The sequence below is a fragment of the Charadrius vociferus genome, unplaced genomic scaffold, assembly GCF_000708025.1.
Source record: "Charadrius vociferus isolate BGI_N301 unplaced genomic scaffold, ASM70802v2 scaffold407, whole genome shotgun sequence".
In the NCBI taxonomy this organism is placed as follows: domain Eukaryota; kingdom Metazoa; phylum Chordata; class Aves; order Charadriiformes; family Charadriidae; genus Charadrius; species Charadrius vociferus.
This window is the reverse complement of record NW_009649852.1, coordinates 1330552-1358212: the sequence shown is the minus strand read 5'-3', so window position 1 is coordinate 1358212 and position 27661 is coordinate 1330552. Positions and strand designations below refer to the sequence as shown.

The 27661-nt window shown below is 46.8% G+C and overlaps 2 protein-coding genes across 2 annotated transcripts in view; one reads left to right on the top strand and one right to left on the bottom strand.

Moving 5' to 3' along the window:
- Nucleotides 1–3277, bottom strand: part of CHRDL2 (chordin-like 2) — a 48821-nt gene extending 45544 nt beyond the window's left edge. Inside the window, exons 1-2 of the mRNA XM_009891017.1 lie at nucleotides 3213–3277; nucleotides 806–868 (exon numbers count right to left, since the gene is read on the bottom strand). Of these exons, the coding sequence (XP_009889319.1) occupies nucleotides 806–868; nucleotides 3213–3277 (128 nt within the window). The remainder of the gene's footprint in view (nucleotides 1–805; nucleotides 869–3212) is intronic.
- A 245-nt stretch (nucleotides 3278–3522) lies between these two features.
- RNF169 (ring finger protein 169) lies at nucleotides 3523–25758 on the top strand. Its single transcript, XM_009891016.1, is given in 7 exon segments — nucleotides 3523–3568; nucleotides 11325–11401; nucleotides 19954–20100; nucleotides 21454–21566; nucleotides 22289–22388; nucleotides 24554–25205; nucleotides 25208–25758. Coding segments are annotated over 7 exon segments (1686 nt in total).
- Nucleotides 25759–27661: the final 1903 nt, after the last annotated feature.

Genomic DNA, 27661 nt, shown 5'->3' with positions numbered 1-27661 from the left:
CCGCAGAGATGGGGATAGGGGTGGGGGACACACACACCGTCCTGCTGTTGCCTCCTCTTCCTCCTCATCCGAGACGGCTGGGCTGGAGAGGTGCGAAGGCTGGGCAGGAGCGGGCCGCCCCGGGTAACGTCTCGCCCCATTCTCAGCCCCCCCTGCGCTCATCTATGAGTTTTAACAAAGCACCCCCACCGATGGGGGCAGGTCTGGTTTCTCCTCCGAGCCCCGAAATGGCGAACGGCCAATTATTTTTATAACAACGATGTCCCAAAACCAAACGATTACGGCGGCGCTGCCCATCAGAAGGGCTGGTAAAAGTCAGGCGGGTTTCTGCCGCGTCGAGAGAGGAAAACTGCGCCGTGGGAAGTCCTGCTCCCTTGTTGACATAAAAAAAAAAAAAAAGTCCATCGTTTCGAAGTTCATGGCTTTTTGTCACACGTTTCCTCCCTGTTTCTAAAGCCGGCAGCCTTCCTCAACTCCTACAAAACTCTTCCCTGTGTTTCCTTTAAAATAAATCCTCGTTTGAGCCGGTGGCGTGGCTCTTTCCTGGTGGGAGCCGAGGCGCTGCAGAAGATGCCCACCTTGCTGCTGTCAAAACTCCCGGTGCACCGAGAGCTTCTGCCAGGCACCGCGGTGGGTGCGTGTTGGTCGGAGAGGTGATTGCAGCAGCGCTGGTGGGGATTGGCCACCTACGCCGCACCTACATGAGCGCTTCGCCGACGTCGCAGCGCTGGTGGGAGCCCTGTGGAGCCGACGAGGCTTTAAGCTACGGATAAACATCCTTTTAGCCATCCAGCCGTGCCCTAACCGTTCCTTTTCGAGCGTGTTACTAGTCTCCCGGTTCATGCTTGTGTCAGCAGCCTCTAATTTGCTGCGGGAAAAATTGGCAGGATGAGCTTAAACGGCTTAAATTGGTGGTTTGAACTAACCCCGCTAACCTTTGCTGGAAGCGAATCGGCAAGCCTTCGCGCAGAAGGATTTGCTGAATCAATGAACAGACGGGCTGTCCGGAGGGAGCCAAGCCAAACGGCTGGGAGCGGTTCCTCCTCCCCAGTCCAGCCAGAGGAGGAATAACAGAAACTCCCCGAGTCAATCTCTGCTCCAAGGAACTTCTGTCCGTCATGCTTGAATATACTCAGCTTGGTCCAACCTAGCTGGAATGAGAATATCCAGCCATGCTGCAGGAATACTTACACAGTGCCTTGGCTATTTTATTTTTTTTTAATTAATTTTAATTCTCTGCTCGTCTTGAGTTGTCTGAAAGAAATGTGTATATTTTGCAGCCAGGCATGCCGACAAAGTGTTAGTTGTCATTTTCTGCCTGCCTGAACTTCCTAAAGCTCTGGAAGTGTCTTGGAGAAAATCGTGGAGGGTCTTAGCACTGAGAAACATGAGGTGTGCCCACCAAACGCGGACGGACACCTGCACCTGAGTGTCACCTTGTACACCTTGAGCATGGCTCTGTCATCGGCGCTCTGAATTGGGCTAGACTAACCCCTGCTCGCACTGTATTCCGATCATGTTTCGTACCGTAGACCTTGCCGCCGTCAAATTGCGCTTAAAGCTGCAGAGTGGTTGAGTTAACAGCCGATGAGGTGAGCAAAAATGAGCTATAATCTGAACAGCATTTCTGCTGCATCTCTAAGCCAGGCTCAACGTTGTCCACCAGACAGCTGCGTCCAGCTAAAAGCTGGGTTGATAATGTGGAAATCGAAGATAGTTGGTCCATTACAAATGGTAACCTACTGCGTGCACAGAGAGAGGGAGTGGTGGATGTGCTTTATCTTGACGTTAGCAAGGTTTATTGGAGCACCAGAGCATGGCTGAGGTTGGCAGGGACCTCTGGAGACCACCTAGTCCAACCCCTGCTCAACACAAGGTCACCAGGAGCAGGTTGCACAGGACTGTGTCCAGCTGGGTTTTGACTGTCTCCAAGGTTGGAGACTCTGCAGCTTCTCTGGGCAACATGTGTCAGTGCTTGACCACCATGACAATAAAAAAGTGATATCCTATGTTAAGTGGAACTTCTTGTATTTCAATTCATGCCCGTTTCCTCTTGTCACTGGGCACCACTGAGAAGAGCCTGGTTCTGTCTTCTCTACTGTCTTCCAGCAGGTACCTAAACACATTGGTAAGATCCCCCTGAGCCTTCTCTTTTCAAACTGGACAGTCCCAGCTCTCTCAGCCTGCTCTTTTAAGTCAGATACTCCAGTCATTTAATGATCTTCATGGCCCTTCAGTGATCAAGATAAACAACATCCACTGCTCTCTGCTCATCAACTGAGCCAGTCATCTGCATTGGTTAAGCATGCTTTCCTTTCATAGATCCATGCTGACTACCTCCTGAACACTTTCTTGTCCTTCATGTGTCTGGAAATGGTTTCCAGGAATAGTTGCTCCATCACCTTCCCAGGGATCGAGGTGGAGCTGGCCAGCCTGTTGTTCCTTCTCCTTGCCCTTTTTGAAGGGAGGAGTGACATTTGATTTCTTCCAGGCCTCAAGAGCCTCTGCCAATCGCCATAACCTTTCAAAGATAATCAACAGTGGCCTCACAATGACATTCGACAGCTCCCTCAGCACTTGTGGGTGCAACCCATTAGGTCCCATGGACTTGTGTGTGTCCCATTCGTTTAAATGTTCCCTAACCTGATCCTTCCTCCAGCGAAGGTGGGTCTTCCTTGCTCCAGACTCTCCCCCTGCTCTCGGAGCCTTGGGATTCCTGAGGCTGGTCAGGATCATCACAGGATGATTTGGGTTGGAAGAGAGTATCAAAGATCACCTAGTCCAACCCCCATGCCATGGGCGGGGACATCTTGCACTAGATCAGGTTGCACAAAGCCCCGTCCAACTTGACCTTGAACTCTTCCAATGATGGGGCCTCCATAACTTCTCTGGGCAACATGTGCCAGTGTCGCACCTCCCTCATCATAAAATGTTTATGTCCAATCTAAACCCACCCTCTTTCAGTTTAAAACCATTGCCTCTTGTCCTGTTACTACAGGTTCTGGTAAAAAGTCAAGAAGGTCTCCCCAGAACCTTCTCTCCTCCACGCTGAACAACCCCAACTCTCTGAGCCTTTCTCCACAGCAGAGGTGAGCCCTCTCACCATTTTCGTGACCTCCTCTGGACCCGCTCTAGCCATAAGGGCCGAGGAAAGGAGGCATTGAACATCTTAGCTTTTTCTGTGTCCTTTGCCATGAGGTCCCCTGCCCCACCCAGCAGCAGACCCACATTTTCCTTTACTGCTGATGTACTTGTAGAAGCCTTTCTTGTTTTCCATCGTGTCCATTTGCGTTTTGCATTTTGACTCTTGTCTCCCATAACATCCACACTGACACACTGCTGAAGACCTGGGGGAACCTTATCAGTGGACAGGAGGCAGTAAAGGCAGTAGAACCAGGACCTTCTCAGTGGTGCCCGCTGACAGGAGAGTAAATAATGGGCACAAACTGGAACATGAGCACTGGCACAGGTTGCCCAGGGAGGTTGTGGAATCTCCATCCTTGGAGACAGTCAAAACCCAACATGGACCTGCCCAGCCTGCTGCTGGTGACCCTGCTTGAGCAGAGGGGTTTGGTCTCCAGAGGTCTTTGCTAACCTCAACCGTTCTGTGATTCTGTTATCAAATGCTGAATAAGTTGAAGTATTTAATTAAATCACTTAAAATCTGTAAAATTGATTTAGAAAACTACTTGGTATTATTTTTTCTTAAAAAAATGTGAAAGATGCCTCCACTTGACATAGCTTAATTTTTTTAGCTTAAATTGGCTAACTCATAATGGTTTCAAGTCTCAATTTTTGTCATTCGCTGTGGGATTTATACATAGTAGTGGATTTAGGGAGCTCTCAGACCTTGGCTGAGATTGAGGATTCTGTGCTAGGTGCTATACGAATACGTATGCAAACAAAGACCTTGTCACGACACTTGTCCACCAAAACTGGATAGAAGTAAGCGGAGACAACGCGTGCTCGTTGCCTGTCTTGTGTCTTAGCGTGGGCTGGGTTTGCTGGCACGTTCCTGGGCATGATGCCCTTTGAGCTGCCCTGCTGCCTCCACCTGCCGCTCCAGAAGGTGCGGGTGGCCCATTGGTCCCACGTCCTCTCTGCTTGCTCTCTGAGCTATATGTACCATATAGCACCTGGAAAGGCCCCCTCGATGCTGGTGTAAAACCAAATTTTGAGCTAAAGATGCAATACTTAGCAAAGTAAGGTTTCTTATATTAAAACAGTTGCCTGGTGAAAGTCTTGGAAGGCAGAGAGGTGCAGCAGATGGGAGGCTTGGAGACTGCGGGTACATGTTTGAGGATTCAGTTAGCCAAGAAGAACAAAGATGTACATACCGTGTTTGCAGTGAGTTGCTCAGCCAGATTTGTAAGAAAATAAGTCCATTCCCGTTTCTCCAAGGAAGACGGATGACCCTGTGAATCAAGACAAAAGAAAAGGATCTTGTGGAAAAGGACGAGCAGAAGAGATTTTAGCTGCATCTTCTCAGACAGCAGGCACAAGGCCCACCTTCAGTATCAGATACTCACCCGCATTGATAGATTTTTGCCTATCAATCCTGACGTTACCGTCCCAGATTATAGATGACTTCAGGGAGCTTGGGAAATTGCTGAAGGACAAGCGTTCCCCCACGAACTGGGAAACAGAAATTCAATTTTCCAAGGAAAGGGCTTGTTAAACTGGTCAAGAGCTGTAAACTCCTGCCATGAACGTGGTCTGGGAGGGAGAGAATAAATGACTGCTTTGGAAGGAACAGGGGAAATCTGTTCCCCTATGCTGAGGTAGGATCAAGTGTGCCTGAACCATTCCTCATAGATATCCGAGTCGTCCGTTCATACACAGATGGCAGAAGGGGATCCCACAGCCACCTTTGTTTCAGCCTCTGAACATTTTGAAAATTTTGCCTAATATCTAATCAAAATCTCCTTTGTTATAAACGCAGCTGATTTCTTTTGTTTCTCTTCTTCCCGGTAGCTATTCAGAACAATTAATAACTGATGCTTTTATAAGAGGGGTGGGGTGTTTTTGCCAGACTTCTAACATGACTTCCCCCTCCTTCCTCCGAGTCTTTTTTTGGCTGTGGTTTCCCTCTTTTCCTGATGGACCAGACCAGTCTAGTTCTTGAGCATTTCCTGGTGATTCCTTTATTTCCTGTCATTTCTGTTGTTCTGTTGCCTGTCACCAGGGTTTTTTTTTTGTCTCAAGACCACAGTGCTAAGAATGTAGAAATGGCGATCCCAATGAAGCCTTTCCCTGCTATGTGAAAAGCAGTAATTTACTCCCCACATCAAACAGATTAACGTCGACACTGCCTCTTTTTTCCTCCTTGTGGCAGCTGTGGTGTTGTATGGCTGTTTGATGGGATGGGTTAAATTTAAGATTGCCCAGGAAAAGAAATAAGGTAGGGCTGCCTCTTCAGGTGCAGGAACAACTGTGCCATGAGACTGTTGGCGTGCTTGCACCTCTGTCTCTTCTCTCGCCGTCCTCTTCGGTCATCCACGATATGCAAATTATTTTTAATCTACCATTCAAGCTGTTAATGAAGAGAGTGTTTAGGACCAGACCCAGAGCTAGACCCAGTGGCCAATGTGAGAGGCTGTCCTGGCACAGCAGTGGATCATTAACTCTTGGAAAATAATTTTTCAGCTAGTTGTGCATCCATCTGAAAAATGGTTATACCTTGACTGGCTTTTTTTTTTCTCACTGTGCTTCTAAGAACATTTTTTTTAACATGCTTCCAATTGAAAAAGACAAAATATTTTTGACGTACTGTTACTCGGGATGCTGGGGATGTGGTTATCCTGTACAATGGGGATATATCCAGTTAATACAGGAGCTAAAGAGTGAGCTGGGGATCAGCATGAAAGGAAACTTCATGGAATGAGCCTCCCTCTGCTGGAATTCCAGCTCCATCTGAGATCCAGCCCTGCTGGACCCGACCTGGTGGCTCTGCAGGTTTGTGTGTGTGTCTCTGGCAGCTCCAGGAGAGCACACGACCTTTTGTGTTTGTGCAACGCTGCGCCCAAGCTGAAATGGTCTCCACGAGCCCAAAGGGTGTTGGCACTAAACCATATCTAGCATAATTTCTTAACCTGTCTTCACGAGGCTAAGAGCTATCGCTCCTTGCCCCACTCCTTCTCCACCTAGGACTCTGATCTTCTTCCCTCCATTGCCTTCATAGCACACTCCTACCTCCCAACCAGCTCTTCTCCTCCTTTCTCCACAGAGGCATAAGGGCAGGTTTTTGAGTTCCTTTGCAGTGGTTCCTGTTCTCACATTTTCCTGCTTTATTTCCTTACGCATTTCTGTCCAGAGCAAGTTTTGGACAGTGCAGGAGGCAGCACCTGTACGGGCTGCTCAAAAGTACGTGGGTGACCCCTAACACAGCACATCCTGCTAGTCCTTAATTTCTCCGTAAAGAAAAAACTTGGGTATCTTGGTCTCTACAGCAGGTAAAATACCCTGTCACCCCCAAGAGATGAATTGTATAGTTCCTTGTTTCCCCCTTATCTCCAAATTATCCCATCAAAGACGGAGATTGGACTGAATTAATGCAAGTTGTTCTTACAGAGTCAGTGGTGTTGGTTTGTCATCTGCCAGTTACCTTCTAGACTTGCTAATGAACTAACAATTGATTGTAGTACCCATTTGCGTATTGAAATGAAGCCTGCTGTTTTACAGTTTTAAAGTAGCTGCTTCCCCTCCCATTCCCCGACTTCTCCATGACCTTAAAGAAAACCCCTTTGCTCCAGGAAGCCTCGAAGACAACCACAAACAGTTCAGAACTTACCAAGGGGTATTTCACCAGCTTTCTAAAGCCACCTCTTCTCTTTCTCCCTCTCACATCCCCAGGGAGCCTCTCCATCTTCCATCTTCCTTTATTCAAAGCCTCTTCCCGGGGGTTGCTACCAGCAGGAACACATCTTTTGGATTTATACCCACTATGCCTCAAACAACTCCCATCTTTGCCAAGCCTGGCTCTCAACACACCATGCAGAGGCATCGACTGGTTCTCGGCCACATCCCTGGAGTGGTCTTTCCATTTCCAGTCTATTGTATTCTTGAACTTGGTATATTCCTTTTAGCTTAAATGGCCTTTCATCTATTTATACCACTATATGACTCACAAATTTTATAAATCCTATCGTAAGACCTATTTATCATACGTGCCTCGTGTGAAACCCGCAGGCTGACATCCACTGTTGGCTGTCCGTAGAAACCAGGCAAGACAGATCATTCATGTGGATGAGAAACAGTATTCAAGAGACTTCTTCCGAAATACCTTTCCTTCACACTTTTTGTGCCATCTTTACTTACTTCTTGCTTCTGTGCTCCTGTTTCTTAAACTACCTGATCACAGTTAATTTTTGGGAAACCCCAAAGCATCATTGTTCTGAACACTTGAGCTTTCACGGTACAATTAATTCTCTGCCCTTTTCCTAGTGGCTGGTGGACTTTTTTGTTTTCTGTCTTGCTTTTAATGCATGTCTAGATACACTTTTTGGTGGCTTTGTGTGCCTTTTGCCAGCTCCCCAAGACAAGCTTTAGAAAATGAAGAAACAGTACAAGAGGTGAAGGGGAAAGCAATGCTTTCTGTGCCCTGGCATCAGTGCTCAGGGAGCCAGGTCGCTCCGTTTGGAACATAAATCGAGCAAAAATAGGTAATTCTCCCCTTCTACTCCACTGTGGGGAGGCCCCCGTGCAGTGCTGCGTCCAACTCTGGAGCCCCCAATTTAAGAAGGACATGGACCTGTTAGAGCAGGGCCAGAGGAGGCCCCGGAGATGCTGCTGGTATGTGACAGCCTGAAGTCTTCCTACAGCTCCCACCTTATTGATTCTTCCACTTATGAAGAAGTTGCAGATTTGTGGCTGAAATATTTAAAGTTTAGTTTCTTGTTTCCAAATACTCCCTGATCCACTGATGCTGAGATATATATATATATGAAGTATGCCATTGGCATATCTTCATGTAACTTAGTTAACATCCTTTTAAAAGAACTAGAGTAACTACTCATGTTGGAAAACTGTTTCCAGACCTCTCCGTAGTCAGAAAACTTCCAACTTCTTGTTTTGTGTTTTGAAAACATGAAGGTCTCATCTTCATCTGCAAGTATAAACACTAACTGCTGGAAGTTAAAAGGAAAAAAAAGTGAAAACCTCAAGGTTTTGATTATCCCTGCCAAGAATAAAGGGAAGCTACAAAGTCTGCTGAAAGTTTCCATGGAAGCTGAGGGGGTGAGGGGGATTTGCTGCTGTGGATGGCAGAGCTTTGACTTGCCGGATGGTATCGGTTTGGCAAAACCCAGGAGCCTCTGAACAACAGACAGGGAAGCAAAGGGTTTCTGAATCAAGTTCAACTTATTTTGATTCAACCCATGTTGCTGAATTCACCAGATGGATGTTTCTGAATCTTTTGCCAGTAAATACAAAATCTGCTGGTCGGGAGTGTGGATTAATGGTGACGGTGCGTAATACACACTTCTGTGCTAACATTGAAAGGATGGAGTCAGTCAAGGGTATGGAGGCGACAAGTCAAATGCCTCTTATAAATAAACCCAGCGTTAAATAATTAGAAAATCTTTTGTCCTTTCAAAGAGTGCAGAAATCAGTTGTGTGTTTTCCAAGATTGAGTACAATAGGATGAAACTCGTCTGCCAGTGTAAAAGAGCAGGATGCGGGGTTTGCTCCTGCCTCTGCGACTGTTCTGGTACTATCGCCGTGCTTGGAAGGAGCATCCCAGTGCCAGCCTTCCCAACAGCCCTGCAAAGTCAGCTCCATTCAGAAACCGTTTCTGCTGACCTGCAGCTCACTCGAGAGGAAGAGCAAGCAGGACTTTTGCTGCAAAATCAAGTAAAAGGCCTTTTCTTCCGTCATCTTACCCATTTCATTCTCTTGGGCCGTAGCACACATCAAAACAGCTGAGCAGCCTTGTCCTGGACCTGAACATGAAGAATTAGCACGCGTGGTGCTAATAAATCTAGTTCGATTTGCAGCAGTTCTGTGCCAATAGGCGTCTTTGGCTGGGGGCAGCCACCGTGCAGCATCGCTCTACCCCGGAAACTATAATGGGGTGTTGTAAAAATAGATATACAGTTGTGCATTCATTTTTTCTTTTCATCCTTCTACACAGAGTTAGCAATTTGGGTTCTCCATCTTTGACCCATCTGTAAAATGTACAAGTTGTTGCATAAAAATGCTATACATAAAATTGCCTCCACCTGATGTTAGACCACTAGCTAAAGCAGCACAACTTTATAGATAAATGTTGTTCCATTATTTAGACTCTCTTGTAGCTTGCTGAACCCGTGTAAGCAATGAAACAGTTGATGTGGCTCATCTTTACTGCTGCATCGTTCCCTCGGGTTAGCTCATACACTTTTATTGCCCTGGAGGGAAAAAATACACCTTTTAAGCTATGAAGATAAGGTCTGAGACAAGCCTTAAACATTCACAAGTAATTGAAGGTTGCTGCGGGTGCGTTACAGATTGCTGCTGCTCTTGGGACTGTCTCCGTGGAAGTTCAGCTTGATAAAATTCACAAAGAACTGGAACTGCTCAAGGACACAATTGAAAAAACATTTTGAGAAGCCGTGGAAGGTTTCCAACGCGGCCGGTTGCAGGCGCAGAAGCAGGAGCGAGGAATGCAGCCTGGCCTCCCCAGCATCGCCACTGCTCAGGATTTTTATCACAAAAGTTGGGACATTTTGGATATTTTCGTTTAAAAACAAGCCTAGCTTGCGCAGGCATGTGAGTAAGAGGGAATAGCAGCTCTTTTTTTCTTTTTTTTTTTTTTTTTTTTTAAAAAAAAGGAACCTTTATAGTCTATATGCTTGATGTTTGATTACAAGAGATTTTTCTCCCCCCCTTTTAAAGCAAGTATTAAAGAAATACTTTGTCATTTGTTCAGCTCCGGCATTGGCAGCGTTCCCTCTCCCGAGCTACTCAAGCAGGAAGCTCCGGAGTTTGCACTCATGCTCACCGCTGGGGAGGCAGTGAAGTTACGGGGCTTTCCTCTGAGAACTTTACAAGCAAACTGGTAGAAAGCAGGACAGGTGAAGGCAGGAATTAGTCAGTCTTTAAATGACGTGTTTCGGCAGCAGAGCTGTGACCTGTCCCCAGGGAGGAGGCAAACGCGGCCGTGAACTGGAGGATGCCCGCCAGGGCAGTCGTCCGCTGGGCATTTGATTTATTGACCCCGCCGTGTGCCTTTCATTTTGGCCCAGTGTGTTTCAGGAATAAAAACGCTTCCTAAATAAAACATGTGGTGGAGCTGCTGGTTTATATCCCTGAATTTTAGCGAGATGGGAAGAGGAAATACCACTGATGTTTCCTCCTTGCTCGTACCCGTTTCATCCAGAGCGTGGCAGGTCGGGATGGTGAGCTGTGCTGCACCCTGCCTGGAGCACTGATATGGGCTGTGCTGGGACGGTTGTTCAGGGGCCAGTGTTTTATTCCAGTTATTCCCTTTTCCATCCTATTTCTTCGACTAACTTGCCCAAATTTGCGCTGCACAGAAGCAGGAGGAAACTTTGAGGCTGTCATAACGAAGGGAGTCGTTTGGAGAATAACTATATTTGGGGAGGTTAAACTATAACCCCGGGCCAATATGCTTTTAGTTTCTGAATTCCCGAGGGGGGAAGGGAGGAAGCGGGAGCAGGACGGGGAATTCCTGCCGGACGGAGCAACCCGCCTGCCCGACTTCAAAATACTGACCTCGAGGAGCGTGTTGCAAGTGGAATAAAAGCTGTGCTTGCTCCAGACCGGCGGGATGGCACTGCAAATGGCTGCGAAGGTGAAGGGGACACGGAGGAGTGAAAACACCGTTTCTATAGAAAATAAGAGAGCGTTCTCAATGTGTTCATTTAAATGGCAGAAGGGCACGGGTGTGAATTCGAGGTGCTGTGCTGCTGCTTTCAGCCTGTATTTCTTGGGTGTTCGGTTGGAGCAGACGCGTAAAACCTGGTTTTATTTCTAGCGCTCAGATTCCCTGTGACATCTCAGGGCTGTTACTTAACCTCTGTGTTTACATCCTCCTAATACTCCCCTGATTGCTTAACTGCTTGTCAAGAGCTCTTGAGAATCTCAAAAGAAACTATAGAAGTGCAAAATGGTATTACTTGGCCATCCTCCTCCGTATGTTTCTGTATGTTAAACAGAGCTTTGATACCAGGGCCGTAATATAAACAGATGTGCTTGAAAAAATGCTGCAGAACCTCTCGTGCAGTCCCTGGAGAGCTTCCCCTTTTTGGGAAATAATGGACAACCCCAGTCATCATACACTAAAAAGTGTTTCCTTTTTTCTTTTTTTTCCCTTCTCTTTCCAGACTTTATATTCAGAGCACCCATTAAATTAAGCAAACCGGGGGAACTCCGAGAAGAATATGAAAGCCAGCTAAGGAAGGTACGGTATTCTGTGTAATTGCGGTTTTTCTTCCTGAATAACTTGGCTATAAGGAAACTTGAATGGCTTTTTATTCCTGCTCTATAACAAAGGTTGTTTATTCCCTTTATGCTCTTGAGCCAGTTCAGGGAAATGTTGGCAGTAATTAAGCATGTAGAAGCCAGATTTTGCTGTCTTAGGCTGAACATGGAAATGTACCTTCCTTGGTGGACCTCCAGCGACTGTTGGGTTCTACGGGGTTTGTTAGAGCATCGGTATTTGTGGATGTAATTCCATAAAGGCTTTTGCAGCATAAGGCATCTCCTGCAGTAACATCCTTCTCATAAACAATCTATTCCAAACTAGAGCTTTCTGTCTATTTTTAGGCAAGAAGAAAAAAATGTGTCATTTAAAGACAAAAAACTGAGAAGGGAAAAAAAGCTTTTCAGCTGTTTTGGAGTTAAAGTCTGGGAAAATATTTTCTGCATTTAAAAAGGGATTTTTTTCTTCATTTAAATCATTGAAATGTCTCCAGTGGCTAGTCATTTATGGAAATTGGCTGCTTTTTAAGTCAGAAACATTACAGTGAAAGCAATGACTGCTGTAGCTGAGCGGATAATGATTTCTGTTGCAGCCCCTCTCGTGACAGTTGCCCGTAACTTGCTAAAACATTCACGCTGCCACTCGTAGCTCCTGCATCTGTCATCCCATCCTCTGCCTGGAGCTGCGCACCGTCCTGCCGAAACAAGGTGGACTCTGCCCCATTGCAGGTGTCTCTGTCAATAGATTTAATCGCTGTCCCGGGGCCTTGATCTCTGCGATGGTGTTTTGCTCTGAGATGGGTCCAACCTCTCGCTGAGTTTACCTGCTGGGGAAAAGGAACAGAGGTTTATTCACCGTTGAAGAATTTTCTTTGGGTTTTCACTTGAAGATCTCAAAAATGGTAGAAATGGCTGGGAAGCTCATCTTTGGTTAGAAAAATAGCCTTGTCCACTGAGCGATGCTAAGTAGGGAAATACTGCTTAGATGATATTTAAGGTAAATAACTCATCTGGGAAATCCATATATGTGAGGACACAATTAAAAAAGTGGAAGGGTCTTCTCTCCTAGTTCTCTGTGCGTGGAATCAGCAGTGACGCTGATGGGCAGTGTCGCTACAGGTTATTAGGATAACTTTGGCTGTCTATGCCCTTTCGTTAAGTGATCTGAAGAAATGCAAACTATTCTCTGGTCCGGGTAGCTTTCACTAGGTAGGCAAACACGCTTTGTGCGTAAAGTCTTGTGACTTGTGGTGTTTTTAGCAACGGTGAGACACTTTGTTGAGAAGCGGTTGGTTTAGGCAGCAGCATAAGACAGTGCACAGAAATCTTATTCATATGGAAATCTACTTTATTATTGAACTTAAACGTGCATCACTATTTGGCAATTTAATTTTTTTTCACTGTAACCTTCAGGATGAGTATACTCAGGGTATCCTTGGCTTAAAGAAGAAATAGTTTTTTATCCTTGCTAGGCTTTTATAAACCTCTCCGAAGAGTGAGGGGGAGACTTTCCATGATGACATTGGAGCCAAATGCTCATGGATCCTGCTGGACTCGTTGCGTGGTGTCTTCAATCCAGCTGCAAGGCGGATGTCTCCCGGGTGTCCAGAGGAGCAGGAACCGCCTGAGTTCATGGGGACAGGATGTTAGCTCTGCTGTTCTCCCAGGTGCCTCTGGACTGATGCACATCTGGATCTTCTGGAAGGATTAAACCATCTTCTCTCCCGTGGTCCATAAAAATTCTATAGGAGCATTGTGTCCGTTCAGGACAAAGTGGGTACTTTGTCAGCACTTGTTAATCCTGATTACTCCATTACTGACTTTAAATATTATCTATAAAGTTCTAGTAAGCACATTTGAAGCATAGTCAGACTGCAACTAAAGAGGTTTTTGCATCTACCGCTTGACTTCAGCAAAAAGATACCACGTGCAGTCCAGTGCCAACACTTCTCACTTCCCCACCAGGCAAAAGGAAATGCTTTTACGTGTTTCTGGCATTTGGGGCATGTTTTTGTCTCGTTCCTGTTCAGCCTGCTGCCTTCCCCTTTTTGCTCACTGGCAGATGGGAAATAGGTTTCTTTCCCCTGCTGACTTAAACTCACTTCTTATGAATCTCTTCTGAAAGAGCTGATGTGGGGAGGAGACTCTCTGAATCATCATCTGAGAGGAAAGGGCAATGTAATTTTGCTGACAAAATGGCAACTGATGGTGCACTCGCGCTTTTTCATTATTCCGGGCAAAATTGTGACTGTTGCCACTTAGTGGGAGTTTCTCGGTGTCTCTGAACTTCTGAATTAGGCAGGAGGAGACGAGAACCCAGCTTTGGGAATCAAAGTGTGTATATACTGGGCTTCCCTCTGTGTCTCGAGGCAAGAGATTTCATCTCAGCTTCATGGCCCATGAAACAGGGTAACTTGTGCTGGCTTTCCTCCTGAGGAAGGGAGAGGAGCGTTCAAAAGCTTTTACATCTCCCAGATCATAGAATCATAGAATGGTTTAGGTTGGAAAGGACCTTGAAGATCATCGAGTTCCAAACCCCCTGCCCTGGGCAGGGACACCTCCCACCAGACCAGGTTGCCCAAGGCCACCTCCAGCCTGGCCTTCAACACCTCCAGGGATGGGGCCTCAACAGCGTCTCAGGGCAACCTGTTCCAGTGCCTCACCACCCTTAAAGTGAAAAACTTCTTCCTAATGTTTAATCTAAACCTGCCCTCTTCCAGTTTGAAGCCATTCCCCCTTGCTCTATCACTACATGCCCTTGTAAAAAGTCCTTCCCCAGCTCTCCTGTAGGTCCCCTTTAGGGACTGGAAGGCCGCAATAAGGTCTCCCCGGAGCCTTCTCTTCTCCAGGCTGAACAGCCCCAACTCTCTCAGCTTCTCCTCATAGGAGAGGTGCTCCAGCCCTCGGATCATCCTCGTGGCTCTCCTCTGGACACGCTCCAGCAGGTCCATGTCTTTCTTATGTTGAGGACTCCAGAGATGGAATGTGAGTTGTTTTAAAAATCCTAGCTCTTGACCTGCTTCCCAGCCTTTTGCTGTCGAAAACCAAGTAGTTACCGTAATTATGTACTGAAGAATTTTTATTTGAAGTGGATAATCTCGTAGTGTAATTTTCTCAACTGGCGTTCAGAATGAGATTAAATGTTTGCTGTCTGTGCAGGATAGCGAGATTCTTTTCCCCTCTTTTACACAGCACACTTGGTGCTCTTCTATTTTATATTTTTCCAAAGGAGGATATCGTTTCTCTGTACTAAAAGCCTAACTCGTGCTGTTAAACTGCCTTTCTATGACAAGCAGTCTACTGCTCGTAATCACACGCAATCAGGAGGGAAACTCCTACCTGAGGCATGTGCTGACATGCAGCTTTCCAGCAGCACGGATAGACGGAGCAGGCTCGGGGAGTGAGCACGCAAACCCGGCCAGTTTATGGAGCGAAGGGAAGATGCCAAACGTGAGTTTACCGAACTTTTGGAAATGAATGTTAGTATCAAGAGTGATCTTCCTGAAATTCTCATTTCTTGAGCAAAAAAGTAGCGATTGCTTCTACGGCATTTTTTCCTGCAGTTCCAGTATCTGAAAGGGCTACAGACAGGTTAAAATGCATTTTCTGATAACCGTGGTGCTTATGGCAGCTGACAGTCCCACGTCTGGGATTTGAAAGATGCTCCTCAGATAACTTAAGATACTTCTCCCAGGGTAGATGTTTCACACCATCTTGTTTCAGTTTCCAGTCACGTCCTGGCACAGCATTGCCACGTTTGTAAGTAAATCCTCTGGGAGATAATTTACATTAGGCTACTTGCTTCTTTTTGTTTTTTTTTAATTAGTACAAATTTTATCAGCAGAGTTTGCTCTTGTTTGCAACCTGAATTCTGGACCTAAATTCCTTTTTTTTTTAATCCTGTTAATTACGATTAGGATCCTGTTGTTGCTTTTTTCACTGTTCATTGTCAGCAGAGCTGTGCTTGCACCTCACATTAACTGTCCCATGGATTTGCCCCAAATCCTTGAATATTCCTTTATGTTGTTGCATATGCTTGTGGTTTAGATTTGGGAATTGAGTATAATTTTATAAGTTAGGCAAAAAAGCGAACATTTCCATACAGCTTTCTTCCATGTGAGAGACAAGTGTTGGGTAGTACTTCAGGTGGCCAAAAAAATTCATCTTTATGATAAATCTTGATGTGAACTTGGTTTTCAGATGCTTAAAAAAGGCTCCTTAAAGTGCAGAAATACTGTTCAGGAAACGTACAGCAGACTATTCACCACGTCTGCATCATGTGGCCATAATCTCTATTAGTCAGACACTGTTTTGTAGTTATTGCTCGAGATTATTAATAGATCAGGAATTTAGAGATATATCTTAAAATAACTCTAAATGAGAATTCAAACCAGTCCTTGAAAACATTTGCTAGACACCCACAATCACCCAAACAGTGGAGTTTTTTTCCTGGTTTCTACCTTCTCTCCTCCTGCCTCTCATACCTCGTCTCTGGGGGTTCGGATTCAGTAGGATTAAGGTCCTTCCCAGTCTGAAAATCATGATGCGCTTTTTGTGTAATGCATCATGAACTCTGTTTTCTTTATCTCTTCACCTTTTAGGGCAGGTTCACCCGCATGTCCATGCTTCCCCCTACCCCTCTTGCAGCAGGGAAGAAAAATACTAAATATTTTTGGAAGAACAAGGAGTTGTTGCAGCGTCGCCCACTGCCTTTATGTCTAGTGCTGCAGCATCAGTGATCGAGCTGCCTGTGGATGCCTTTAAGTTTCATGGAATCGCAGAACGGGTTAGGTTGGAAGGGACAGAATCACAGAATCACAGACTGGTCAGGGTTGGAAGGAACCTCTGGAGATCATCTAGTCCAACCCCCCTGCAAGAGCAGGGGCACCTACAACAGGTTGCACAGGACGACATCCAGACGTGTTTTGAATGTCTCCAGAATGGGAGACTCCACCACCTCTCTGGGCAGCCTCTGCCACTGCTCCACTACCCTCAAAGTAAAGAAGTTCCTTCTCATGTTAAGATGGAACTTCCTATGTTCAAGCTTGTGCCCATTACCCCTCGTCCTATCACTGGGCACCACTGAAAAAAGACTACTCCCATCCCCCTGGCACCCTCCCTTGAAGTATTTGTAAACATTAATAAGATCCCCCCTCAATCTTCTTTTCTCTAGACTAAAGAGACCCAAGTCCCTCAGCCTTCCCTCATATGAGAGATGTTCTAATCCCCTCATCATCTTTGTAGCCCTTTGCTGGACCCTCTCCAGCAGATGCCTGGACCCCAGGACCCAGCAGACCCCAGGACCTTGAATATCATCTGGTTCCAACCCCCTGCCCTGGGCAGGGACACCTCCCACCAGCCCAGGTTGCTCCAAGCCCCGTCCAACCTGGCCTTGAACACCTCCAGGGATGGGGCAGCCACAGCTTCTCAGGGCAACCTGCCCCAGGGGCTCACCACCCTCACAGGCAACAATTTCTTCCTCAGATCTCATCTCAATCTCTCCTCTTTCAGTGTCAAACCGTTCCCCCTCGTCCCACGGCTCCCCTCCCTGATCCAGAGTCGCTCCCCAGCTCTCCTGGAGCCCCTTTAGGTACTGGAAGGGGCTCTAAGGTCTCCCTGGAGCCTTCTCTTCTCCAGGCTGAACCCCCCCAACTCTCTCAGGCTTTCCTCATAGGAGAGGTGCTCCAGCCCTCGCAGCAGCTCCGGGGCCTCCTCTGGCCCCGCTCCAACAGGTCCATGTCCTTCTTCTGTTGGGGGTCCCAGAGCTGGACGCAGCACTCACAGCACTGCAGGGAGGTCTCGCCAAGAGGAGTAGAGGGGCAGAGGGCTCCTGGTGAGCACCAGGTCCTGCAGTACTGCTCTCCTGGGAGGTGAGGGGGAAATTGCGGCAGTGCAAGAAGATAGGAGGGAACGTATCAGGGCGGCTTCTTAAGCATCTGAGATGCCTACACTCAAATGTGAGCAATGAACAGAAGTGTTTGAATTCTTAGTGCTTAGCCGTAACTCTGATTCATCAGCGTGATGGAGATCTGTCAATCAAAGGTCAGGCTTGTTGTCCCAGACGAGGATAACTTACGCGCAGAGGATGGGTGGAGGAGGAAGGAAGAACCTGGCATATATACATATATATATGTAGACTATTCATGGCCTTTGTGTAAGCCTGAAGTTGAGGAAGAGGTGAGAGACAAGCTGGGTGAATGGCTGGGTGATGAGTTCGAAGGGAGCTGGGTGATGTGTCCCTGGGCAGGGACAATTGGATGGTGTTACCTGAAGGGTGTACTGCAGAGCCTGTTCATCAGAAAAAGGCGTCGGAAAGGGGGAGAAAAGGGGGGTTGTTGGTTTTGAGTAGCAAGTCTGCAGAAAAGAGGTCCTGGCAGAAATGGGAAGTTTGATTCCTTAGATAAGGGGAAAAAAATAATGCAGCAGGGGAAGCAGCCCATCGGAGTCGTGGATTGTGCTGGGGGTAATCCTTTGGTTCAGAGAGAGAGAAATCTCTGCAGGGAGAGCCTGGCCAGAAAGAGCTTGTGGACACTAAAGTCGTCTCCTCGCTAAGTGATGGCTTGTACTTTTTTCGAGGGAGGGAAGGAAGGAAACTGCACTTCTCCAAAATCCACTTTTCTTATTACCTTCTTTCCTTACTGCTGAACTTCCACAAGCTCAAGAATGGGTAGGGGATCTTCTGGGCAGATAAAGGAGTATATGGAGACTGGCAGTTAATGGAAAAGGCATGCTTTAGAAGGCATAGGAAAGGAGCCTGCGGTGCAGAAAAAGGATGGGAAATGCAGTAGGACGCAGCTTGGGGCTGCGCTGGCGCTTTGGTAGGATTTCTTGTGCAGCCTTCAGGTTTGTGAAACCCAATGGCACAGCACATGTGGATAAAATAATGTTGCATCGGAGCCTTTTTGAATTGCCAGGGTGGTAAAAAGCAGTGAGAAAACTCTCCTGGTTTGAACAACACGGGATTAAAGTCTCTTTCAGTAATTTTACTTTTCAGTAAGGTCTCTTCTAATGCTTGGGAAAATTGCATTTTTAGAAGACTTCACTGTCTGAATTTGTGAAAATATTTACTTTATGCTATGGTATGCGGGTTTCAAGGTCTCAGTGTTTTCAGGTTAGCCAGGTGCAGGGATGAGGAGGAGCGAGACCCGGGCACTTGACCCAAGCTGGCCAACAGCATTATTTCATACCATGAACGGCATGTTCAATATAAATTAGAAAGTTTGCTGAGGAGTTTATCCTTTTCTATGATGGCTGCGATCCTGAGAACTTCTTGCCCCAGTGCCAGAGCCCTGAGCCCTTCCCTTCCTCCCGAAGCTGCAGCGCTGGCAGTGTGGTATACCACATTTGGTATCCACTGCTGGGAGTGCACAGCTTCTATGGATAGAATGGGCTGAGGATAATCATCATATATTTTATATTGGTATTTGGATCAATATTAGTTCTTTAGTATTATTAATGTTAATTATTTAGGATTATTCTATTAAATCTGTTTATATTTCAGCCCTTGGGTTTCCTTGTTTTTTCCCTATTCCCCTTCCTGGGTGGGGAGGGGTCGTCAGCGATAGAATAATTGTCTAAACAACAATAAATTGTTGTGGGTTCTTCAAACCGTAACAAAAACATCTAAGAATGCATTGGAATTAGAGAAAACCAAAAGGAAATATAGGGGAGGTTTTCCTCATAGGCTGAAAGTGCTTGGTACCTTCCTTGGATCAGACTTCTTAAATTGCAGGAAAGCATTAAAAAAACCAAGGGAATTTCAATGTGGGTCTAACTACGTGGGGCAGAGTAGGAAGCCAGGAGGTAAAAGCAAGTCTGTCCAGTATGGTGCGCAGGCAGCGGCTGTTCGATGTGCAGCAGGCAGGATCCCGTGGATCCGCATACCTCATGTCCTACATCCTGGCATTCACTTGCACCTCTCATCCGCATTTGCACTTCAGCTGATAAACTGAATTCAAGCTTTGGGTCTCTAGTTGGCCATCGGAGGGTTAGGTAACCTCTGTGGATCTTCTCCATCCCAATGCATCAATGAAACCATAGGATTTCCTATAGCGTGTGGGTTTCAACATGGGAATTGCTGTATCTAACCCATTTTAATGTAGGTGATGCTGTCTATATGCCTGCCAAATTGTGTGTACCATGTTGTAGGCCATTTGAAGACTAAAATTGAAGTGTCATAGCTTGCATGAAACTACTGTTTTGTGCATCTTTATTTGTAGTATGATTATCTGCAAGTAGACAAAAGCTTTTGTCTCTCTATTTTAGAAGATGGTGTGGCAGAGAAGTCTTTGTCAAACCCTGGACCTAACAGTGCCTTTGCTGTTTTGCAAAGAAAATATCCACGGTATTCGTGTAGAGTGCATGTCAAAGCATTGCAGAAACAAACCGATCTTCGTACTATCACTAGTGAGGGAGGCAGTGGCTCTACTCTAGAGCATGGAAATGAAGACACAAAATTAAATCACTTCTTGGCAACCAGGTGTAGGACTTAAGACATTTCAAATACACTGTCTCTTTTGTCGTTATTTCCAGCTGAGAGAAGAAAAAGTGCAAGAAGAAAAGGCTTCTGAGGATCTCATTCACAAGTTCATTCTAGATGACATGGACGTAGGAAAAAGAAAAATGGAAGAACAGCAGAAAAAAGATGAATCTTTAGTGTTTAAAGTGAACCAAGAGTGTGTAAGTACGCGTGTGCTTCTCCTTCCTATCCACATCATAGACACTGACTGTTAGGTGAAATGCTGCTAAGACTTAGTCCTGGAACGAGAACTAGTTGTTTTAAGGCCTTGACTACCTGAGTATCTCCTGTTCCTGCCCACTGAAACTGGGAGCTCTCATCCTATGACATAGAGAGCTTCTTAGGATTATTGGATTGACTTCACTGTAGCCCTTGAAGGCTATGAGCTAACAGATTTCCCCAACAGAAGAAGGACATGGACCTGCTGGAGCACATCCAGAGGAGGGCCACGAGGATGATCTGAGGGCTGGAGCACCTCTCGTATGAGGAGAGGCCGAAAGAGTTGGGGCTGTTCAGCCTGGAGGAGAGAAGGCTCCGGGGAGACCTTATTGCCGCCTTCCAGTCCCTAAAGGGGCTACAGGAGAGTTGGGGAAGGACTTTTTACAAGGGCATGTAGTGATAGGATGAGGGGGAATGGCGTCAACCTGGAAGAGGGCAGGTTTAGATTAAACATTAGGAAGAAATTTTTCACTTTAAGGGTGGTGAGGCACTGGAACAGGTTGCCCAGAGAGGCTGTTGAAGCCCCATCCCTGGAGGTGTTCAAGGCCAGGCTGGACGTGGCCTTGGGCAACCTGGGCTGGTGGGAGGTGTCCCTGCCCAGGGCAGGGGGGTTGGAACTCGATAATCTTCAAGGTCCTTTCCAACCTAAACCATTCTATGATTCTGTGTTAGTGAGAACCGTCTTCTAAACTTTGTTACGACTACAGGGTGTTCTTCTGGAGGTTTCTGTCCCCTCCTCTTTACCCACGGTACTCATGACTGAAGCTGCAGCTCTTCCAACCTATCAGTTAAATCTGTAGAGGTAACTGCTCTGCTTTGTGTATCCTTGGTATATATGCATTCCATGAACATTTCTCCATGAATCTTCTACAATGTAGGTCCAACAGATCCCTCATGCCGAGTTTTGCCTCTCACTTCAGTTGTGAGACTCCACAAGAAACGGTCTTTAGATTTAAAGACTGATAGGCTGGTATGTGGGTGCTGAATAAAGTCTCGTAGTACCTTTCTTGTAGGATTTTCTCACATTTCCTTGATCATTAACATTCTTCAGTGACTGACAGCTACACGTAGGAGCTCTGTGCTTATTTTTGCATTATTTATGCTGTTACAGCTCCAGTGAAGAGCTGCACGAGCCTGTGTATCTGCTGGCAGGTTGCATTCGTGGGTTACGTCCTCTGGGTGTAATCAGAACGGGTGTTTTTGGAATCTTTAATGTCTTTGCAAGAAAGAGCTTTATTTTCCAAGTGATTCTTTTTGTTGTACGTGTCAGCTAACTCTTCCTTGATTGACTTCAGTTTCCTGAACGTCTCTCGGATTCAGAGAATGAAGAACCATTCCAGGGCAAACAAACACATCGGTCGGCTTTTGTTTCCAAGACCAGTGCCTACTCCTTTGCTTTCCTTTCAGGGTAAGATGCTGAGACTTTATTCAAGCCAATTAATGTCTATTACAGATGTTCTTTTGACTGTTGCTCTAAACATACCTGAGATGCTTTAAATTTCATTAAAATGGTTGTTGCAATCCAAAATAAGTAATATTTTTGGGGGGAATTTTAGAACAGATTAATTGGTAGAATATAGCATCTGTCTGATTACTTCCTACCTGTTATAAAATCCCAGGGGTTAACAAAGTTAGTGTTCATCCCATGAAGCAGAAAAATCATTGCCTGTAGATTTAAATGACAGAAATCATTAAAGTACAAAATTCTGTGTGATGAACTCAAGAACGCTTCTCTAGCACAGACATTAAGAGAGAGAGCACCAGCTCCAAATCGCTTATCGGTGAAAGCTGTTGCATGATGCAGTGGCAGCGGCTGAGCGACTCAGTGTGTTTTCACATGAGAAGCCCAGAGCTTTCCATAGCGGCACCGTTAGCTCTGACCCCAATTAATCATAAGCCATAGGTGGAGGTGTCAGTGTGTTTAGTGCGGGGCCCTTGAACGCAGAGCAGGACTCCACCGTACATCCAAGATTCCTGGATCCCTTTACCCCAAGGGCGTAGGAGGCATCTCTTACAGCCACGTGCTGCCAGGGCTGATGCCTCCCCCACAGGTAGCTGCTGCCAGGGCTGTCGGGCCGGTTGTTCCTAAGGTCATGAACAATCTCCTCTTTTCACCCATCTGCTTTCCAGGAACTTAACCGCCAAGGTGGAAAGGAGTCGGAGCTGCAACGACACCATTCAGGAGAGATCAAAGAGCAGGCAGAGATCAGGCCCAGCCAACAAAACAAAGGTACCGGCTGCGTCTGGAAACGTAGGGTTTCTATGTGTAAATGTTCTTATCTGAGGTTACACAGCACCGGTAATCTGGAGATATAAAATACCGGGTTCGTGGCGCTGCCAGTGCTGTGTTATCGCCATGGGGCCAATCACTTCCTTGCAGCTCACAATAAAAACCTGCTAGGTTAGAAATTACTAGGCAGAAAAGTAGACGGCTTACGGAGTTGTTTGTTAGCGTTGGAGGATAATTGGAAGTTGGAAGGGTACTCGTCATGCTTTTGTTTTGTAATTAATTTTCTTTTCAAAGCTGAATTCTCAGCTGATTAAAGAAAAATGTTTTAGAAGTTCAGAAAAAAAATCCTCTCTTCCTCCCCCTTTCTCTCCTGTTCTTTCCAAAGGTGATTAAACAGAGAAAAACTCATTGCTTTCCCGATGTTAGGATACTTTCTTTTGCGCTTCCAGCTCCACCAAGAGCTGGCCTGGTCTTGCTTCCCCTCACATCCAGCAGACCGAGGGAATTAACCGTATCTGTTACCCTCTGCGACAAGCCTGACTTTTCAGTGCACCTCAGTGCTTCAAAATGAACGGGGATCACGAAACACCGCTGAAAATCTGAGCCGGAGGTTTTTCAGGCTCTTCCAGCAGTAATTGCTGGGTACCTTCCATTCATTGGAGATGACCTTTGCCAACACCTTTCCTTGCGCCATGCCTGGGAGCACCAGTGACCCCTCTGGCCCTGCCAGCAGAAGCCAGTTTTGCACGCTTGCTCTTGTACTAATCTCTGTCTGCGGGGCCGTACTCTGCCTCCTTTCCGATGTGCCTCTCTAGTCCGTGGGATCCTGGTGGCCGGCAGCAGCAGCTTAAATCATGAGAGCTATGAGTTCTCAGCCTGGAACAGCTCCAGTGCTGCTCCGCTGGGGCCGCTTGCTAGGACTGCTAGGACATTGCACCTCCTTCTGCTGATGCCCCTCCTTCTTGGGCACAGTTTCATCCCGGATGGAGAAGAGGAGGAGGGTTCAATTCCAGAGATCCCAAAAGGAACAAAAACCTCTGCAATCCTTTGGAAGGTCAGTTTGGTCGGTGCATATTGCTTGGAAAGGGGTAAAATCCCCATTGGGCACACTGAGTTGACCTCAGTGATCACCTAGCTTGACATCTCTGAGGTCATGGGCATGAACCATGGTCAGAGAGTCTGTATTTAAAACCTGGTCCAGTTCCCTTCTAAGCTGACAGGCGCTGAGCTGAGCTCAAAGCAAGGGTCTGTAACTGACCTGCCTCCTCAGGGACTTGTTTTTTTAATTAGATGGTTTATGGACCTGGCCAATTAAGATTTTCACTACCAGGGTGTTCCACAAATTTGTTTTGACCCCAAAATAAGCTTGTAGAAACAACTCAGTTTCGGGCTAAGCAGAGAAAGGCTATCACTGTCTCAGACTAGCTGCTGGATAAAATAATTTCATCTTAGAGAAGAATAATACCATTTGCAGTTGTGTATGTGCAGCTTTTATTTCTGATTTTTTTGTGGCTGGACTCTGTCGCATTCCAAATGTAGCAGCATTAGGAGATGGTCTTGGAGATTACAAGAAATGTTGCTCTTAAGCTCTGCTAGAGGCTGTCTCAGGGCAGCGTCCAGTGTGGTGGCCATGCTGTGCTTTGGGACCACCCATCAAAGTTGTTCCACCAATCTGCCTTAGGCACATACACACCTTTTCTCATAACATTTTGCAGCACAGTGTGTTAAACCTGGGCCAAGTATTTATTCTTTCTCTCCTACAGTTTAGTAGGGAGTAAAAAATCCTTTGGAGGTCATTTCTCTTGAAGAGCGTGGCTTCTTTCAGCCATAGTGGTGCAGTGCTTCTCAGCTTCTCCTTGTCTTGCCTTGCTTCAAGTATTTTGCCATGGGAGCGGTTGTCACTTGTGGCAAGAACAGCTTTTACAGTGAAATAAATTTGAGACCCAGATCGTGCTGGACTCTGCTGTCCTCTGCTTATGTTATATATTGGCCATGAAAGGTGCCGTGGCCAGCAGAGGCTGCCACGGCTGTTCCAGAGAGCTCTCCAGCTGATCTGCTGCAGGAGCGGAGCGTGGTAGCCACACATTCTCCTGTTCTCCTCCTGCACGCTTGTCCGTATTCTTCTCAATGACAATCTTTTTGAGCTGTGGTGCCTTGCCTTGCAGGTGCCACCCGTCACCAGCACGTCAACGCCGCTGGTTGGAGTTTTGTCATCCACCCAAAACAACCGCTGCCTCTCGGCCCCAGATCTGACGGCAGAGAAACGCCTGGTCCTCAACCCCGTCTCATCCCTCTCGGCCCTGCACAAACCAGAGCGATCCATCAGCCCCGAGAGCAATGACAGCATCTCGGAAGTGCTCAACCACTTCAAGCCTATCGTCTGCTTCCCGTGTATTCCTCCAAAGAGGCTTCCTGATGGCAGAGTCCTGAGCCCTCTCATTATCAAGTCCACCCCGAGAAACCTGAACCGGAGCCTGCAGAAGCCGACCACCTATGAGGCCAGTCCTAGAATACTGAAAAAATGGGAACAGATATTTCAGGAGCGCCAGATCAAAAAGACTCTCTCTAAAGCGACCCTTACATCCTTGGCTTCGGAGTCCGGGGAAGACGTTATAGTTCCTGACATCACCAACTCCAGCAGTTGCACTAAAGAGCAGCCACAAGTGCAGGATGATCATCTTCCACCTGACACAACAGGAGACCCTCGACCCGAGCTGGATTTCTTTCCTTCCATCAGTGAAATGAAGCCGGCCAGAGGGAGTGAGAAGAATAGAGATTCACAGCAACAGATGACAGTGCTTCTGAACCAGATGCGAGGTCAAATGTAAACTCCCTAAACACACGCATCTCCGAAGTCCCTGACCTGAAAGTGAATGCGTTCACGGACAAATCCTGTCTTAGTCTTGGCCCAAAAATGCTGAGCAGAAGACTCATGGGCGTCAGCGTATCGCTGCCTGACAACAGCACACTAGGGGTCCCCGTCAAGGCACCGGGAAAAAAGCAGTTGAAATACCTGAACAACAGCGAATTGATCAACGTACAGAACAGCACCTGCAATTCTGTTGAGAACATCATCGGGGAACAGCCCTCATCGCTGAGACGGGGCCGGAAGAGACGCTGCAAAACGAAGCACTTGGAGCACAACGGCTCCGTCAAAAGACTGAGGCACGCAGCAGGGGAGGTGGGCTTACCTCCGGAAGATCGCTTGGTACGGGAGATGGAGCAGAAGCTCCAGCAAGAGGAGGAGGACAGGAGGTTGGCCCTGCATCTGCAGCGGATTTTCGACAGCGAGAATAGGACAGTGGATAGGCGGAAAGTCAGAGTCGATCGGTATCTGCTGCGGTCGAAGAGCACTCTGGGTGCTAAGTAGCACTGGTGGACGATGTTGCCTTTCTAGAGGACGATGAGGTTTATCAGATTATCTTATAGGAAAACTATTTTTTGTCATACTTCCACCCACAACAATTGTTTTTTCGTTTTGGTGGCAAGACATTTGTAGGTCCAGTTCAGAGAGAAGCCAGAGTCCTTTCAGATTAACAAAAAAAAGAGAGAAAAATCCTCCAGCTTTCTGGTCCATTGGTCTAAAAGAAGTGTCCGTCATCCCCGTGAATACACTGCAACGCCTCTACATGCAGTCGGTGACATTTGGGTTCCCCAGCTGGGAGGGTTGTGTGAGCGGTATGGGGGGTACGGGATAAGGACCTCATCCGTTCCTTGCCTTGTTGCTTCAGTATGCCAAGAGAAATCAGAGCTCTGCTCACGGAAAGTAGGCTTTTTCTGTCCTAGAAACAGTCTTCTCCTCTCTGCCTGCCCCGTTTTCTTCCTCACGCTGCAGCTGGCTTTGGTGGTCAGACCATTACTGCTGTCAGTGTGTTCAAATGACCCGACCTGAGCGCTGTTGAGGAGTGGGGCTGATCTGTATTTCTGCTAGGAAGTACCAAATAGATCCACCCATAGCACTTATAAATGAATGTATCTCACTGTCTGCACCGACAGTACAGATCACAGGTTACTTTCTTTAAGTAGAAGGCCAAATGCAATGAAGAAAGATGTAAAATAAGGATTTTACTGAAAAGCCTTATAGGAACTTGCACGTTGGTGTTAGTGACGCAGTAGAGAGCTCGGGCAGAGCAGCTGGGAGCCACGCTCTGGGCGCTGTGACTCAGGGACCTAATGCAGCTTTTCTCCTGCTCCCTGCCTCTTCCGAGGCAAGAGGGTTTCATGTTCTTCCCACTAACACTGAAATCTAGAAAGGGAAATGCTGGCCGGGTGATTTTGGGAAGGAGGGTCTCCCTGCTGACATGTACCCTGCAGGTTCTTGCTCAGTTAAGAGATCTCTCAGCATAACAAAGACCTGTCCTTACATGTCCTTGAGCGGCTGAAGGAGGCATCCTGAGGTGTCTGACCATCGCCATCCTCTCCCAGGCACCCGATGGGTTGGCGGGAGAGCTGGGACGGGAACCCAGCCTGCCCGGCCCAGGGGCATACGGACACGGGTGCTCGGGGCGATGCGAGCCTGCCCTGCCCCTCCTCCGAGCTAGCTGTCTCCAGGTTCAAACCACTAAGAATGCTCAGATGAGCCACGCACTAAAAAATTTCTCCTTAAAGGCATGAAGTCGGGCACAGCAGCCTGGACCAGAGTTGACTCAGAGCCTGGGCTTGGTGGAGCGTGTGTTGTCTGTTCAGATGTGGCCTTCGATGGCAGCCCACCCTCTGGGCTCTTCATGTTTCTAACACTCTTCCCCATCATCCATTAACAGCACAATAATTTTGTTGATTATTTGTAGTAATCGGGCTCAAAAACCATCAGCTCAACTTCATACTTGAAAGCTGCCTTGCAGAGTATTCACTGGGGACCCGCTGTGCCCGCAGTGACCTCCAGGGTGGAGGCTGCGGCGTTAATGATCTTGCTGACCCATGTGCCAGATGACGAGTTGCATTTTCAAGACATAACTGAAGCACGGTGCTGGGGCAAACTTAGAGTGACCCGTGGCGTGAAGGGAGGACAGCTGATGCATTTAAACAGATGGAACTGATCTAAGAGAACGGTTGTTGTCCAAATTCCTCTATCTAAAACACAGTTGAATTTCTTCCTCCATCTTAAATGGTTAAAAAAAACCCGCAAACTGGTTTTCTTTTTCTCTCCTGGCATACTTGCGTAACTGCAAGGACCCTGGCGCTTTTTCCTAATTGAACTGGATTTTTTTTAAAAAAAAAAAAGAAATCTTCTATTTTAATGGATAAAATTTATATATTTTAAATACTATATTTCA